This window comes from Eublepharis macularius, chromosome 5 (genome assembly GCF_028583425.1).
Source record: "Eublepharis macularius isolate TG4126 chromosome 5, MPM_Emac_v1.0, whole genome shotgun sequence".
NCBI lineage: Eukaryota > Metazoa > Chordata > Lepidosauria > Squamata > Eublepharidae > Eublepharis > Eublepharis macularius.
The window spans coordinates 33,340,740-33,357,631 of NC_072794.1; the positions used below are offsets into that span (position 1 = coordinate 33,340,740).

The 16,892-nt window shown below is 42.0% G+C and overlaps 1 protein-coding gene across 1 annotated transcript in view; it reads left to right on the plus strand.

The window, feature by feature from the left end:
• Positions 1–16,892, plus strand: part of HMCN1 (hemicentin 1) — a 278,171-nt gene that overhangs the window by 229,635 nt on the left and 31,644 nt on the right. Inside the window, exons 76-87 of the mRNA XM_054980206.1 lie at positions 1,197–1,318; positions 3,390–3,554; positions 7,188–7,295; positions 9,084–9,221; positions 9,513–9,647; positions 9,752–10,021; positions 11,436–11,626; positions 12,577–12,790; positions 13,761–13,895; positions 14,716–14,906; positions 15,459–15,540; positions 16,036–16,305. Of these exons, the coding sequence (XP_054836181.1) occupies positions 1,197–1,318; positions 3,390–3,554; positions 7,188–7,295; positions 9,084–9,221; positions 9,513–9,647; positions 9,752–10,021; positions 11,436–11,626; positions 12,577–12,790; positions 13,761–13,895; positions 14,716–14,906; positions 15,459–15,540; positions 16,036–16,305 (2,021 nt within the window). The remainder of the gene's footprint in view (positions 1–1,196; positions 1,319–3,389; positions 3,555–7,187; positions 7,296–9,083; positions 9,222–9,512; positions 9,648–9,751; positions 10,022–11,435; positions 11,627–12,576; positions 12,791–13,760; positions 13,896–14,715; positions 14,907–15,458; positions 15,541–16,035; positions 16,306–16,892) is intronic.

The following is a 16,892-nucleotide window of genomic DNA, read 5'->3' on the forward strand; positions in this document are numbered from 1 at the left end:
CTGTCTTTCCTGATGGATCGCAAGGCACCTACAGCGCATCCAATGGCATGGCATGTGATGGCCTGTTCTGGACACACACACACACCCATCACCAAGATGCCTCAGGGTGTTTGCCAATTAACCCTGCTTATCCTGAGCAACCCACCCTATTCCTGACAAACTAGTCATGGCCTAACCAGTCTTTAACCAGCCCTAGTTAGATCCTATCAACAAGAGAAGTAATAGAGTAGGCAAAAACCAGGCCCTACCTCGCAATTGCAACTGAGATTTTACAGGCTTTTTTTCAGTGAAGTGTCAGTATTTGAACTATTCACCATGACAGCAAGATTTGTTATTGCTGTTCTGGAAGACTCTGATCAAGCCTGATTCAGATATAGGTGTGCACTCCTGTCAAGAGTTACACCACAAATAACATTTTAGGTTCATTACTGAGTATTATACAGAAGTAAATTCAATGATAGAATCTCTGCTTCCTTTCTAGGTTTTTATTAAAACGTGATTATTCGGCATTCTTAATATTAGTTCAATCAATAGAAAACAAAAGCACCCATTTATAGCTACATAGGCCATTAAAGGACAGCGATCACATGAGCCTAAGAAAGTATCTTACCCAAAGATAAGCAGGTCACAGGCAAGGAGCCCAGTAGAAGCTCCACTTCTCATATTTATAGACTTTCAGAATCATCTCCTAACAATAACTAACTGATTATCTTATAACTTCAGACGCTATACAAGGTTATCTACATTTGAAGCATCTTCTCAAAGTGTATAACGTTTTTAGTTTGTTCTTGCTACATTTTATCTTAATAAAGTCTGTGTAAAATTAATGATCACAAGTTTCTCATATATATGAATATCTTTTGGCCCTCAACCATCCTTGAATTATACCTTCAACTTCTGTAAAATTGGACATTCCTGTCATTCTCAGATGCTCTGTGCACCAGAGTCTCAACACATTGTATCTGTTGATATGGGTTAGAAGGCTCTTCTAATCTACACAAGACCATACAACTGTGTTATTCCTCTGTTTCATGCCCCCCTCTGAGGTTGTTCTATTCTAGGCATCCAGACTCCCTTGTTGTGTAAAGACATGTTCCGTGATATTCTTGGTCAAATCCAGCAACAGTCCCCCTATATTTCTAGCTATATCTATGACACTGCAATAAAGTATAACCCACCCTTCTTTCTCACCACAGGCTTTTGTCTTCGGGGTCACTAGTAATAATTTCTCCCACTATTGATGACACAGCACTTTATGAATGCATAGTATCAAATGATGCAGGAGAGGATCAAAGATCAATCACTCTCATTGTACAAGGTACAGTAAGTGTCTCTGTATGTCTGTGTACACACTGTATTGGGACCCTACTGAATTGTCTTTATGCTTTATACTGTAAACTCATTGGTTGATAGGAAAGAGTGGGGCCAAAGGAAAGCTAGGCTCTTTTTGTTCAGCTTCAAATCTTTTGCTTTCTTTTGCACTGAGTAATGGAACAGACAACTCAGTAGAGCTAGAAGGTCCAAGGTGTATTACATAGAAAACAGAGGGGCTATCTTGCATTCCACATAGGGGCTAGGATCGAGAGAAGCCTGTGCATGCACTGGGAAAAATTCCTCTTCTTGCAGCAGCTTCTCATGGATTAGAGCATGCTCTGGAATTCCCAACTTTTAGGGGATATAGGGGGCTTTTGCAGGAAGTAGGAAGCAGACGAGCTCCTGGTGAAGGGAACATGAAACATAGCACTTGGGGTTTTAGCCTGGAAAATAGATGGAGGTAATCCCTAATTCCAAATTCGTTATTTATAAGCATAGTATTTAAAGATAAATACACTTATATTCATTTTCACAGACAATTGTTTAATAGAAAACAGGGAAAGCAGTTCTCTCGGGGCAGGATATGGATCGGGGGGGATATTGTCTGATCTCACTCCTTAATTTAAAAAACATATTTATTTCAGTTGTGTGTGTGTGTTACCATTATTTGACTTAGCTGCTGCTGCTTCGTTGGCAGTTTTTCTTCTAATTACTGCATTTTCTTCCTGCGTAACGACATGTGAAGTCCTATTCTAGTCACAGATGACATACAGAATTTGATGATCTCACAACACTGTAATCAATCAGATTTGTGTTCATGATGCCACTGAGGATAAACAGAGGCCATGCAGGGTGAGGGCAGCACTTTCTAGATAATTCATACAGCTGATCCCATCCGGACAGAGGTCATAACTAGAGGTGGGCACGAACAGCAATACGAATTAAAAAAAGCCACAAACAGCCCAATCCGCTGTTCGCTAGCAAGCTGTTCGTGAGGCTCCATTCCCGGCGAACATGTGTTCGTTCCAAACCCTCTTCATGGCGTTCGTTGGCCGTTTGTAAAGCCAGACAGTCTGGTGCCTTTCAGTCAATTCCCCTGGCAACATAGGCATGGTCTGTCAGAACTCCTTCTGGCTTTCCTTCTGGCTCGTAACCCCTCAAAGTAGCTTCCAGTAGCTTCCAGCAGACAGTCCAGTTTTTGCCTCTGTGAAGAGAAAATGACATGAAAGGGGGAGACCTATGGATCAAGCCTTTCCGGGGTGTAATCTCTCTGAAACTTGGGGGGTCTTCAGAGGACAGTGAGGACTATGTCCCCTGCAAATTTGGTGGGTATTGGACATTGGGAAGGTCAGTTTGTAACCCCTCAAAGTAGCTTCCAGCAGACAGTCCAGTTTTTGCCACTGTGAAGAGAAAATGACATGAAAGGGGGAGACCCATGGACTCTCCTTTCCCCGGCTCAAGTTCAGCTAAGTCCCAAGGGGTCCGTTCTGGCTCCCACGAACCTCTAACTATGAACATGTTCGTGAGCATGTCATGTCTGTTGATGTTCCTGAATCCCTGTTCATGGATGGCAACGAACAGTGAGCATCGTGTTCGGGGTTTTTTCCTGTTCGTGCCCACCTCTAGTCATAACATGATGGCAGCAGAATATGTCTGTCAGGGTTCAAAAGTTGAGAGAAGGACTGGACGAAGGGAGAGGCATCTGTTGTCCGAACTGACTTTCCCTTAATTAGATTTTCCCCGCCCCCCGGCATGTTGTCCTCAAACCAGAACAAATGAACAAGTATCCCAAACTCATTCAGTCTGCCTCAAAAAAACCCTACCTGAACTGGCAACCCCTAAAAATAGAGCACCCAGGTCAGAAACAGGGTGAACGTCACAACAGCTGCTCAATGGTATGGTAACACCCTTCCAATCATCTTTATAAATAGGTCTTGTAGAGTGTTCATATTGTATGTCCGTCAGGTTATGCTTATTCTGTTGATCCACTGTAGTCCGTTCCAGATGACAGAGCAATATGCAATAAATATGAATTATTAATAGGGTTATTTTTTTCTCTATTTTCCTTATTTTAGTTCCACCATCCTTAGCAGATGAAGTTACAGATCTGCTGGTAAACAAATTGTCTCCTGTAGTGATTCCCTGCACTGCAGCAGGAGTTCCTCTGCCCACAATTCACTGGACCAAAAATGGAATACGACTTCTTCCTCGAGGAGATGGCTACAGAATTCTGTCTTCAGGTTACATGTTTACACTGATTTTGAATGCCTTTCTGAATTTTAACATTCTTCAAATTAGGACTATAATGACAGTTTTGTTCTTAAAAGTTTAATCTTTCAGGACAGTTCTGGAGCCTTTAACTAGATGCACATTTTTAGCCAGCTCACATATCTGAACTCCTATCTGCTATTTTTCCATGGCAAGTGGCAACTGAAGAGAACAGTGTTCAGGGCAGGAGAAATGATAGTGGGGTGCTTCTCTGGCTCACCATTTTTCTCATAAAGCTCCTCCTCAAACTGCTTCATCCATACCCCAGCCTAGGCTCCACACCAATGTTTATGATAGAAACACAGGCCTGTATTCAATCATGTGACCCTGATCGGGATAGCCTAGGCAATCTGGATCTAGTCAGATCTTGGAAGCTAAGCAGGGTCAGCCTCGGTTAGTAATTGGATGGGAGAATTCCACAGAAGACGAGGGTTGCCGATCCAGGCAATAGCAAACCAACTTTGTTAGTCTCTTGCTTGAAAACCCCAGCAGGGATTGTCATAAGTCAGCTATGACTTGATGACAGTCTCCACCACCACATCCAACCATTTGTGCACAGAATGTTGATTTTCCTGTGTTCCTTTCCACTCCTGCAGTCCCTTCTGACACCCAGAAAGATTGTTCCTGGGACCTTGGGATCTTCAGGGAAAAATATTGAAATAGATTAGGGTGTTGCATGGAGAAGAGGATATTGGGAGCATGCAGCAATTAGACTCTTAAGCAGATATTGAAGAAAAAGATAAAACTTACACTCGATTGAAGTAGTTTCAATTCATCGCATTTTCTTGTAGAAGACAGGAGAAAGAACCTTAGTCTAAAATGAACTGTCCCTATCAACATGGCTAGCTATTCCAGTGTCATGGCTGTATATGGGCAAACCCCCATGGCAGCAGAGGCATGCAGGTGTGTCATTCACCTCTGGAAGCCACAAAGAGAGAGCATCTCTCACAATGGACCCAGGAACAGGAGGAGTGGTCAGAGAGATGCTCCCAGCAGAGACATTTCATTCATTCATTCATTCATTAGACTTATAGTCTGCTCTCCCCACAATGCAGGCTTAGAGCGGATCACAACCTGATTAAAACACAATACAGTATACAATAAATAATATATGGCTAAAAGCAATTTAAAACTGCCAGCAAAATGTAAACAGACAGATTTCACAGTCCTGCAAGATCTGCAGAGGGTCTGCAGAGGCTAATATACAGCAACTAGCAACAAAGCCCATTGTGGGGGAAAAAACAAATGGCTCTAGAAAGGGGAGGGTGGGCAGGCAGGCATTCGCTCCTCCTCCGTCACTGATTCCAGCTGATGAAGGAGGGGGGTGGGCATTGTCATCTGCTCCACACCTAATCTGCCTGGTCTTGGCCAAGTGAAGGGGTGGTGGGCTTTGCTACTGCTCCGTGTGTGATACATGCCGGGTAAAGGCGGGGCATTACCTCCTGTTCTGCGCCTGATTACGGCTGGGTGAAGGGGGGCAGGCATTGCTGCCTACTCTGAGCCTGATCCCAGCTGGGTAAAGGGGGGTGGTCATTGCCACCTTCTCCCTGCTGGGTGAGGGAGAAACAGGCATTGCTTACTGCTCCGCGCCTGATCCTGACAGGTGAAAGTGGGCAGCGGACTTTACTACCTGCTCTGCTCCTGATCCCCACTGGGTGAAGGGAGTGCAGGCATTGCCACTTGCTTTGCTCCTGATTCCAGCAGGCTGAAGGGGGAGCAGGCATTGCTGCATGCTTGGCTCCTGACCCTGGCAGGGTGAAGACAGGGTGGGCATTGCCACCTGCTCAGTGGCTTATTCCAGTAGTTTGAAGAGGGCGGGCATTGCCACCTGCTCTGATCCCAGCCAGGTGAAGGAACAAGGTGGGCATTGCCACCTGCTCCACTCCTGATCCCAAATGAGTGAAGGCGGGGGTGGGCATTGCCACCTGCTTCACCACTAATACCAGCTGGGTTAAGGCAGGGGAGGCAATTGCCACCTGCTCCACTCCTAATACCAGCTGGGTCAAGGTGGAGGATGGGCATTGCCACCTGCTCCACTCCTAATACCAGCTGGGTTAAGGCAGGGGGCAGGCATTGCCACCTGCTCCACTCCTAATACCGGCTGGGTTAAGATGGGGAGGTGGGCATTGCCATCTGCTCCACTCCTATTACCAGCTGGGTTAAGATGGGGGGGGCATTGCCAACTGCTCCACTCCTGATCCCAACTGGTTCAAAGGGGGGTAGGCATTGCCACCTGCTCTGCTGCTGATACTAGTTGGGTTAAGGCAGGGGTTAGGCATTGCCACCTGCTCCGCTCCTAATACCAACTGGGTTAAGGTGTAGGGGGTGGGCATTGCCACCTGCTCCACTCCTAATACCAGCTGGGTTAAGGTGGGGGTGGGCATTACCACCTGTTCCACTCCTAATACTAGCTGGGTTAAGGTGGGGAGAGTGCATTCCTCCGTGCTCTGGGTTAAGGCGCGGGGGGAGGGCATTGCCACCTTCTCTACTCCTAATACCGGCTGGGTGAAAGCGGAAGGCAGGCATTGTCACCTGCTCCCATCCTGGGCTTCCCACCATGGCATGTTTTCTGGAGGGACATGGTGCCTTGTCTAGGCTTCTCTTCGTGGCAGCACCCTCTGGTGGTGCACCAGGGTATAAAGTGAATTGTCTGAAATACGCTTACTCAATTATATAGTAAGATGAGCTAAAAACCAGGAGGAGGATCTTCTCCTACCTCAGTAGGAGGCTGAGAGGAGGCCCACCCGCCTCAACCACCAAAAGCCTGGCGGAACATCTCTGTCTTACATAGAGAGGCATCCTATTGCTTAGTACACACAAAAAGAAATATAGCATCCCCAAATGTCCAGACATGCTGAGTTGCCTATTTCAGCAGAGGGAAGGGGGTGAAATAGCTCCTTCTCTGTCTTCTATAAGCATAGATCTACTGAAAGAAGGAAGAGGAAGGGACAGCCCAAATCCCTCACTGCAGCACCTATGAGGCTATAACATCTAATAACAGCAGGAATAATTTGAAAGGCTGCAGGAACAGAGAGGAAAACTCTGCATGGCTGCTGCGCATACATGGTTGGATACAAGCAATGGGTTTGGAATCCGTGCATGAGGAAAGGAGGTGGGGAATTGCAAGAGATATTTGGTGGGTGTTGATGTTATCCCTGCTCTTTGCTATGCAGCAGTGAAGTGGGAGGCCAGGTCTTTGCAAAAGTGCATGGACTGATAATGTGTACTTTAGACTCCAGCCATAAACCAAAGTCTTCACACTTCAGGAAGCTGCAAGATATGTGATGCTTCTGTTTCGGTATCTAAAGGGCACCATCTAAACTGTGGCCTTCTTTCTGCCCTCCTACAAGTATGGCACCTAATCCCTAGGGATCTCCTCCAACTCTGAGATTTCAGCAGATCCTGCTGCTTTTGTCCTTGAGTTTCACTGTGAGAAAGAGGAACGAATGGCTCTTTTTACCTTTAACACACACAAGGACTCATGACTCCTACTTTTGAAAGCTCCTATATCGAGATCTTCTCTAGGAATAGAACTTTGCACCATTCTCACTCTTTTCGTTGCACTGTGCTGTTCTGCCTTCTTGTTAAAGTTTTCTGTCCCGTAGGTGCTATTGAAATAGCTGCTGCTCAGCTGAACCATGCGGGAAGGTACACCTGCACAGCACGGAATGCTGCAGGCTCTGCACATAGACACGTTACTCTTCATGTTCAGGGTGAGGTGGGAACTTGTCTATTTCTCGTCTGTCTCCAAGAGAATTTTCATCGCATCCTTGATATTTAACAGCATTTAGAATAGCTACACAGTACTAGAAATGTGCCAGTCTATGCAATGTGGTTTGTATGAATGAAAACTCATGCTTCCCATGTAAGAAGCTCTCTGTGCTTAGAAAACTCAACACATCATAGAAAGGGGAAACTCTAGTCAAGTCTGAGAAATGCTAGTTTTCTATATGCAAGGAACAATCAAGAATTCAATATGTCTTTCTTTGTCTGAAAACGCACAGTACTGGTGGGGCTGCTCCGTGTAATTACTTTAAATGTGTACATCAGTTTTAATTCAAGAATCTGTATCCATTTAAATAATGTGTGCATGCCTTTTTAATGTAAACTCTTGTTGCTTAAAGTGACAGGGCTACCTGCCTAATAGCGAAGCAACCTGAGGCTCTTCCCCCCATCCCATTCTCACTCATGGATTTCTGAAGGTTGAACTTTGGCTCTTACTGACCTATTCAGATGGTCAGAATCCAGCTAATTTCCAGACTGACTAGGATGATTTGGAGTCTGGATTGACTATTCTTCTGAAATGCTCGTCCTTTCTTACAATAATAATTTGGTTTGGATGGTGAACACAGTAAGTCCAGGAGACTCTCTCCTTACCATTAAGGGCCTGATTACTCTGTGTTTTATGTGGGACATGAGCTAAGAAGGCAAGCGTTATGACTTGAACCTATGAAGGAAGAAAAATGGAGCAAATCTAATTGTGGTTAGAGCCCTTTTGAAGGCTTATTCTCTGATAGAATGGCAGCAAAGAAGGCTTATTTCTCTATCACATATTCTGACACGAACTTGAAAAACAAAGGTATTTTACCAATAGGACAAAAGAATCCCAAGAATTTGTTCTGGATCCTAGACTTTTGCATTGGTTCAGGAAGACCCTGAAAAGATGGTCCTGAAAAGGTGATGCTGGAAATCATGGTGCTGTCATAGGAAAAAAACAACCATGCAGGTTGAGGGCTGCAGTGAGGAATAACAACAACAAAAACAACATTCAATTGCTATACCTCCCTTCAGGACAACTTAACGCCCACTCAGAGCGGTTTACAAAGTATGTTATTATCCTCACGACAATCACCCTGTGAGGTGAGTGGGGTTGAGAGAGCTCAGAGAGTTGTGACTGACCCAAGGTCACCCAGCTGGCTTCAAGTGGAGGAGTGGGGAATCAAACCTGGTTCTCCAGATTAGAGTCCTGCCACTCTAAACACAGAGAGCTTCTCATATGGAAGGGAATCAGGCAAGGCTGGCCCACCTCCCTCTTTTGCCAGGGGAAAAGCAAATAGGATCCAGTCATCCATTACTATTCTACATGAAGAAAAAGGAAGCCTAGACTAAACTGACAAACTAATTTTGTAAGCAGATAGTTGGCTCTGAAGTGACTATCTCACAGAGATTTCATTGCCTAGGACTTGTTCAAGGTGGAGCATTAAGGCTGACCTGGCTTGTGCTATTTCCACTGAAACCCTTTGGCATTTCAAGCAATAGGACTGGACCAAACTTTGCAAAAAACCCAGCAGATTTTCTGTGTTGATAATGATTTATCCAACATGAAATAATTAATTTACATTTAGTCTGTCTTCCAGTATCCATAATGTATATATTTCACTAATTGTGAAAGGATATTCTCTTTCGAGACTGCATTGTGAGGAGGTGAGGTTATGATTATATTGCAAAAAGAGCTATGGAGAGCAGTGCTCAGTTCTTGTTTGTGAACTTTTATGTTTCAGAACCACCAGCTATCCAAGTCCCATCTGGAACACTTGAGGTTATTCTAAATAATCCCATTCTCTTACCTTGTGAAGCAGTAGGCATACCTCGTCCAGTCATAACATGGCAGAAAGAAGGCATCAGTGTAATCACAACAGGTATCTTGTTTTTCTTTACAATGTTTCAGTTTTCTAACCAGCCATTTATTAACATGCATTTGGAAGGAAACCAGTATCACATTTTGTTACCCTGAGAAAGTACTCCCTAGACTGCATGCACACATCTCTGAATGTTATATCAATGTAAACATCAGAAAACAGTCAGCATAAGTCTTTTTTCCCTTTTTAGATCAAACATGTTCCTTTTGCCCCATGACTTGTTTATGAATTAAACTGTCCTTATTCTCCTGCACAATTGCTGTCCTATTTAGCATCTTACATGCATTCTAGGGAACAGGTATACCATTCTGCCCAGTGGAAGTCTGCAGATCACAAGAGCTACAATTGAAGATGCTGGAACATACATGTGTGTTGCTCAGAATCCAGCAGGCACTGCCATTGGAAAGATCAAACTAAAAATTCAAGGTAAGTTTTGCCTGCCAGTTACAAATTTCTTGTTTTCGCAAATTATGCCATAAAGCATTATGGGTATTGTCAACTGAAATGCCTTTGTTTTTATTTTCTCTTAGTTCCGCCAGCTATCAGATCTCATCCTGAGGAATATGTAGTTGTTGTGGATAAGCCTGCCACTCTGTTGTGTGAAGCAGAAGGCTATCCAGCTCCTGAGATTGCCTGGCATAAAGATGGACAGCAGGTCACAGAGTCCATGCGACAGCGAATTCTCAGCTCAGGAGCTTTGCAGATTGCATTTGCTCAGACTAGTGATGCTGGACGTTACACATGCACTGCTACAAACGTGGCTGGATCAGGCAGCTCTAGCATGGAAGTCACTATACATGGTAAGTAAGGTTAGGACTGGACAACCCAGGGGATTGCCTGAAAATACATGATACTGTACCCCTATTGAGTCCACAAACATTATAAATAATTTTTAAAATGTTATATATATATAGTAGTTACTGTCTTGTTGCTTAATTATGGTTTTAGAATCTAAGAAACACGCAAAGTCTGGAGGAGGAGATTTTACACAAGAGTCTAGTCTCAAAACATTAGTTTATGTTAATGACAGTAAGAGGTCAGGAAAGCTCTCATTTTTCTGGATTTCTGCAAACTATGCAAAACTGCATTATTCAGAAAGGCTTTCTTACATAGGTAATAGGACTGTGCTGTAAGGAAATGGTTCAAAGAGATGCTTTGATAAAGAGATAGGGACTGTAGACTGTACTATTGTGCACTGTCTGTTACTGTAAGTATGTTCGTACTCAGCTGTTTCCACATTGTCAAATTTCTTATATGTGTTTCAGCTCTGTATCAGATTTCTGCTTGTTTTCAAATTTCTGCAGTCTACACGACTATTGTATTGTTTATTAAATGTCCCTGCTGTTGATCGTATTGAATTACACTGTGTAGTCTGCCTTGAGTCTCAATGACAAAGGTTGACTATATATAATGTAAATAAATTAATTTAAAAAATGATGGGGTGTCTTTGCATATACAGCTGCAAGTGACTTACAGTGAAATTTCAAGTCAATGGGTTTAGACTGAAGTAACTCTGTTTAGGATTTCACTGTTAGCTCAGGTTGATTTCTGAGCTAATTGTAAAAATAAAAATTCCTCATATAATAGTTTATTCAAAGTACACATGCTCTGATTGACTCATGTTTTCCTTGTTTATTTTCAGTGTGTAATGATGAATTTCCACGAAAATAAAAGCAAACACAAGTAAATAGATAGAATTCTAAGGATAGTTATAATATGACCATAATTATTCCCCAGTCACGTTTATCAGCATTCACATGAACTGGAGTCTGTCTCATCCTTGTCCTGAGTCTGTATAAGAAAGATGGACTATAAATGAAGTGAATAAATAAAGGTTTCAGCCCCCCCCCCCCCCCGATAATGTTGGACTATTACCATTAAATAGATAGAAAGTGGTTGATGTATCCAGTCCTGTAAAAGATGTAATTTTTTTTAAAGCTAGAAACATAATTTTAAATATAATTTTGTAATACAAATACCCCTTTATCTGACTTAAATTACTTTCTTCCCACAATTAACGTCTCCTCTGATGTACTGGTAGAGTGTTAACATCGTTCTTATAAGCTTTTTCCATTAAATTAAATTGGTCAAGATAAATGGTGTTTAACCCTGGGATATGAGTGCAGTACGTATTGCTCAACACCTTAATTGGTAGAAGCCTGATAGGCTGTGGAATGCAGTTAATCTTATACTTGAATTTTTTTTTTAATGCAGTGCCACCAAAGATACACAGTACAGAAGACCAGTACTCGGTGGCTGAAAATTCACAAGTTGTTTTACCATGTCCTGCTGATGGAATCCCAACACCATCCATAAACTGGAAGAAAGATGGATTTATTTTAAAGAGCACAGTGGGAAAACACACAGCTACACAATATGGAAATCTCATTGTGGACAATGCTGTGGTAAGGGAGCAATTGACCTATTTTTCTGCTGGAAAAAAAGACGTGCTTCGAAAAATGGTTTCAAAAGACTGTTTGGAAAATGTGCATTTCACTTGCAGAAAGAAATATAGTACACTTCAACCTACACAATGGAGTAGATTGTTAGGAGGTTATCTGGGATTTTTGGCCATAGGAGACTTAATAGGGCTCAAACCTTTCAAGCCATCTGCGTGGGGTCGGAATTAAAGTGCTCTGATTCCTACAGGGCATTCAGCTAATTAATAATCTTACTGTGGGGTTTACTATGTGCCAAACCTATGGAGCTAGAATCTCACAGCACAGATTCCATATATGTAGTCTCTCCAATCAGGTACTATTCCCAAATGATCAACTTTAGTGTATGGGAATGGGAAGCATATAGTCAACACCTCCAAGGCACTTTCAGGTTTAGTTCTGATCCTGCTGCCAGTCGAAAAGTGTACACCATATGGGTTTCTGGATCCAGGGATTACTTTATAGAAATATGTTTAGGAAGTCTATTGGCGCATTGTGCCATTGGTGATCAGGTAACAGGAAGTTAATGTGGTATAACATGCAAGCCCTAAAGAATGTGTTCAGAACAAATATGCTAAATCATGATACTTAAACATTATTTTCCAGTACAAACCATTTAACTTGGCTGGTGTACTCTGTTTAGAATGACTTGCAAATTAACTCAAAATTAAAACACTTTCTAAAGTTCTGCCTTGCTGGGAAATGTCTCTCTAGCATTTCTAGATTTTTGGTAGCCAAAAATCATGTTAAAATCATTAATCAACCCTGCCTCTCCTCATCTAATACTTTTGCTAATTTAAATCTGGATATGAATTTGTCAAATGATGAAAGTCCCTTAACTACAAAGGACCATTAAATTACCACACTCTATTGCATGATGTTTAATTATAAAAGCAATTCTTTTTCTCTGCCTATAGCCTGAAGATTCTGGCAATTACACCTGTGTTGCCAGCAACGTTGCTGGTGAAGACAGCCACACTGTCCATTTGACAGTCCATGTGCTCCCAACCTTTACTGAACTACCTGGAGATATATCTTTAAACACAGGAGAACAGCTACACTTAACTTGTAAAGCAACTGGAATTCCTCTACCTAAAATAACATGGACATTTAATAATAATATTATCCCAGGTAAGCAAATCTCTGGAAATTAGTTTACCAGCAAAGAATGCTTTGATGTGATTTTAACATTTTGAACAGCTGTCGAGATTGAGATTAGCGGTTGATGAAGAATTACTGCATTTTTGCCATGGAATTAGTATGTGGGGAAATGTTCTTTATTTAATAAATTAGGTGAGGTTATTATCTTTCATTGGATCCGTTTCTGTTTGGCAATGGAAAACGCAAGCTTTTGAGTTACAAAGCATTGTTCTTTTGTAGACAGAATGGAGAAGTAAAAAAACTGTCAGCTGGAAGGAACAAACAGTAACAGCAAAATTCCAAAGGACAGTGAGTGGTGATGCAAAATTGGGTGGAAGAGGCTATATATCATTATAGCATGAAGCATGCTATAGCATGCTTAGCATGAAGATTCAGCCTAAGTAGCAAAAATTTATAAAACAATTTGGAATCACTACTAAAAAGGGTAATATATCTAAACTTCAAAATTGCTGTGTATCTTGTCAGTTAGATGTAGTAGTTAAGAGTGGCAGGACTCTAATCTGGAAAAGCAGGTTTGATTCCCCTCTCCTCTACTTGAAACAATCTGGGTGACCTTGGATCAGTCACAGCTTCTCGGAGCTCTCTCAGCCCCACCCATCTCACAGGGTGATTGTCGTGAGGATAACAACATACTTCGTAAACCGCTCTGAGTGGGCATTAAGTGGTCCTAAAGGGTGGTATATAAATTGAGTATTATTATTATTGTTAACTCTTGCAAGCACAATATGGTCAGATTTAGATGAATCTCCACCAGAAGGACAAACTCCTCCAACAGGAAGTACAGTATAAAGTACAGGAAGCACAGTATGGCAGAGAGAAGGTGTGTTTGACAATGATCTCCAAGAGGGATCCTTAGCATACGATGTACTGTATATCCAGACCAAGGTTGAAATTGGCTTATCATTTTGTTCCCCTTTTTCTTCTCCTTTTATCCTGCCAGCACAATATGATAGTATGAATGGACTCAGTGAACTTGTTATCAAAAGGGTGTCTAAAGACGACTCTGGTACCTACGTGTGCATAGCAGAAAATGTAGTTGGTTCTGTCAAGGCTCTTGGATTTGTGTATGTTAAAGGTATGTATTACTGGTAAGTTTGGGGATCATTTAATTAACTCTTAGTTTTGCATTGTTTCTGACAAAATTAAGGGGAATTAATGGAAACAATTTTCCATCTTGTAAAAACAGAGTGTAGTTGGCTTCCTAGTAGCATTTGAAACTTTTTGTGCACTAAATTAATATAATTTTTAAATTTTGTGAATTTCCTACATTTAAAAAGGGTCACATTAAAAATTGCTGAAAGGCTCAGGAATTCATAAAATTCATGGAGCTGCACTCTACGATTGAGTCAGCAGGATGAGTGTAGGATTTTGCTGTATCCCCCTCCGTTCAGTGGTCCCTTTTGACCCCTGGAAAGATGATTCCTGGGATTTGAGGACAGCCATGTGGGTTGGGGGTTGCAATGTGGGCGTGAAGTTACTGCCACCTTCTTATGCAAGCTCAGTATCATCGATGGAGGAGAAAGGACAAGCAATTTTTCACCCTCTTTCTCCCCCCTCCCCAACCTTTATGGGAGGCTTCCCAGGTTCTAAAGGGACTTCTGGGGGCAAGCGGACATAGTGAAAATTGGCATGTGCCAGCACTTTCTACTAGCACATAGCTGGATCCTAGACCTGGGTTTTATTTCACATGTGAGTCCTAACACTGAAGTTGAAAATTCGTGCCAGAATTTCCAATTTTTTAAAAATTAAAAACAGAGTTTTATATTAACTTTCAAATATCAAGACTTGTGACTTTTTCCGATTTTCAGTTCAAGTTGGCTTTTCTAGACAGCTTCATTTTTGTTCGAAGTCCTTTTCATGTCTATTTAGTAATTGAATCCATTTCCCCTCCCGAGAACCTCCTGTCTTCATCGGGGATTATCATTCCAGTCGGATTGAGCCTCTTGGTGGCAATGCTGTTCTCAGCTGTGAAGTTAGAGGAGACCCACTCCCAACAATTCAGTGGAGCAAAAAAGGAGTTGGCATTCAAATAAACAATCGAATTAGACAACTCAGCAATGGATCCCTTGCCATCTATGGCACAGTAGTGAGTCGTCACTCAAATCTGTACTCGTGCAACATGTGTGTAGTAATTGAATGAATTAGATTGGATTTATTTCTCACATTAGCATCCTACCCTTCATCTAGGTTGCTCAGAGAAGTTAGCATAAGTGGATTATCCCTATTCCATTTATGGAATATGCTGTGGCTTTAATACAAACTACAGTTTTATTCTTAGTAACAACTAGCATAGCATCCCCATTATTAATTTTTCACTCCTCCTAATAGGGAACTGGATGGTTCTGTTCCTGTCAGCAGGGAAGAGGTATGGGGCCACAGATGGATGACATGGGAGGTTCAGCATACTTAAGAGATTTCCCAGATATTCATAAAAATGTTAAATTTGTAAAAATATCAGTATGGCAGCTGTGAGAGACGAATAGTGAGCATTTCTGCAGCCTTTAATACTGTGTGAATTCATTCTTACTCTCTGATATGTAGTACTTCTACCAAGCTGCAGTTGGGTGTATTGCACTGTGCATTGGTAGTTAATTCTGGATGGATTACTCATCTCACAATACACTTGGTTTTTATTCAGAATGAAGATGCTGGAGAATATACATGTATAGCTTCAAATGATGCTGGTGTGGTGGAACACAGTGTGACCCTAACACTACAGAGTGAGCCATACAATTATGTTCTTTATATTGGTTGCTGTAATTTCTACAGTTGAGCATACCTACTGCATGTCAAATTGAGAAGAAATTACTTGACAATTGTCGCTTAGTTGGCGTTATAAAGCAGGCTGAAATGGCATGTTCCATCAGCAGACCTGGGTTCTCAAACCCCAAATGTCCTAAATATCAGGAATGTGGATGCAGCTGCTTAACGCTTTCCTCCCCTGCCACTTCCCCCGTGCGCCTTGCTTTCTTTCCCCTTTCCCCGTGTCTGTCTTGACAAAGGGACTTTTTTGTCCAAGGAGATACAAGTGGGAATATACAGTCATGGACAGTTGTAAAAATTCAGAAACATTTCAGCTTTATTTCCAGTTATTGCTCAACACTGATGTATTACTGAGCACACCACAGGAGGTGTGCATAAAAAAGGAAGCGCTCCTTTGCGCTTAGTGATTTATTGCCGTACTCTTCAAACTGGAAACATTCTGTTTTTCTTAGGTGCGCCTGTTATTACAATTGAACCAGTAGAGACCATTGTTGATGCTGGAACCACAATAGTGCTGAACTGCCAAGCAGCAGGAGAACCTTCTCCAACCATTGAATGGTCTCGCCAAGGCTGGCCTCTCCTCAGTCAGGACCGAATGACCATTTTGACTAACGGCTCTTTGCGTATTGCAGTTGCGCAGAAAGAGGATACTTCTGAATATGAATGCGTGGCTAGGAACCTCATGGGCTCTGTCCTTGTCAAAATTCCAGTAATTGTTCAAGGTTAGTGCTGAGAACTATGCTACCTGTTCTTTCTGCTCAGTGAAGAGTTCTGTGTATTCTATCGAGCAAAGCAATAGGGTCAACAAATAGAGGCCACAAATTTCTATTTACATCGTTCATTCTCTAGAACAGTAGTTTACAAACTGTTCTGTAAGATTGTGAGCATTGTGCTGCAAGAAATAAATACATTAAAAAATGCGTGGTTTGCTGCTCTGCATTGGCCTACATCCAGTCAACATCCCCTGGATGCAGATGATAACTTCACATCTCTGCATTAGGTAGTGTTGAGTCGTTCAGTGATTCCCAATGCAGAGATGCAGAAGAAACACCGGCCATCATATACATAATGTGGGCTTCTCTGACAGCACGTAGCTCTTGTATGGACTCTATAAAAGAAAACATTTTCAAGGGTAAGTATGAAGTGTGCCTCCAATTTTAATTTTAAAAAAGTGTGCTTCAGCTATCAGAATTCTGAAAAACATTGCCCTGGAAACATGAATGGGTTAATGGTTTTCTCCTTTTCAAGTATAGAAAACACTGGTTTTCGTCAATAATTTATATTCCAGTATTCCCCCAAGAAGCTCGGA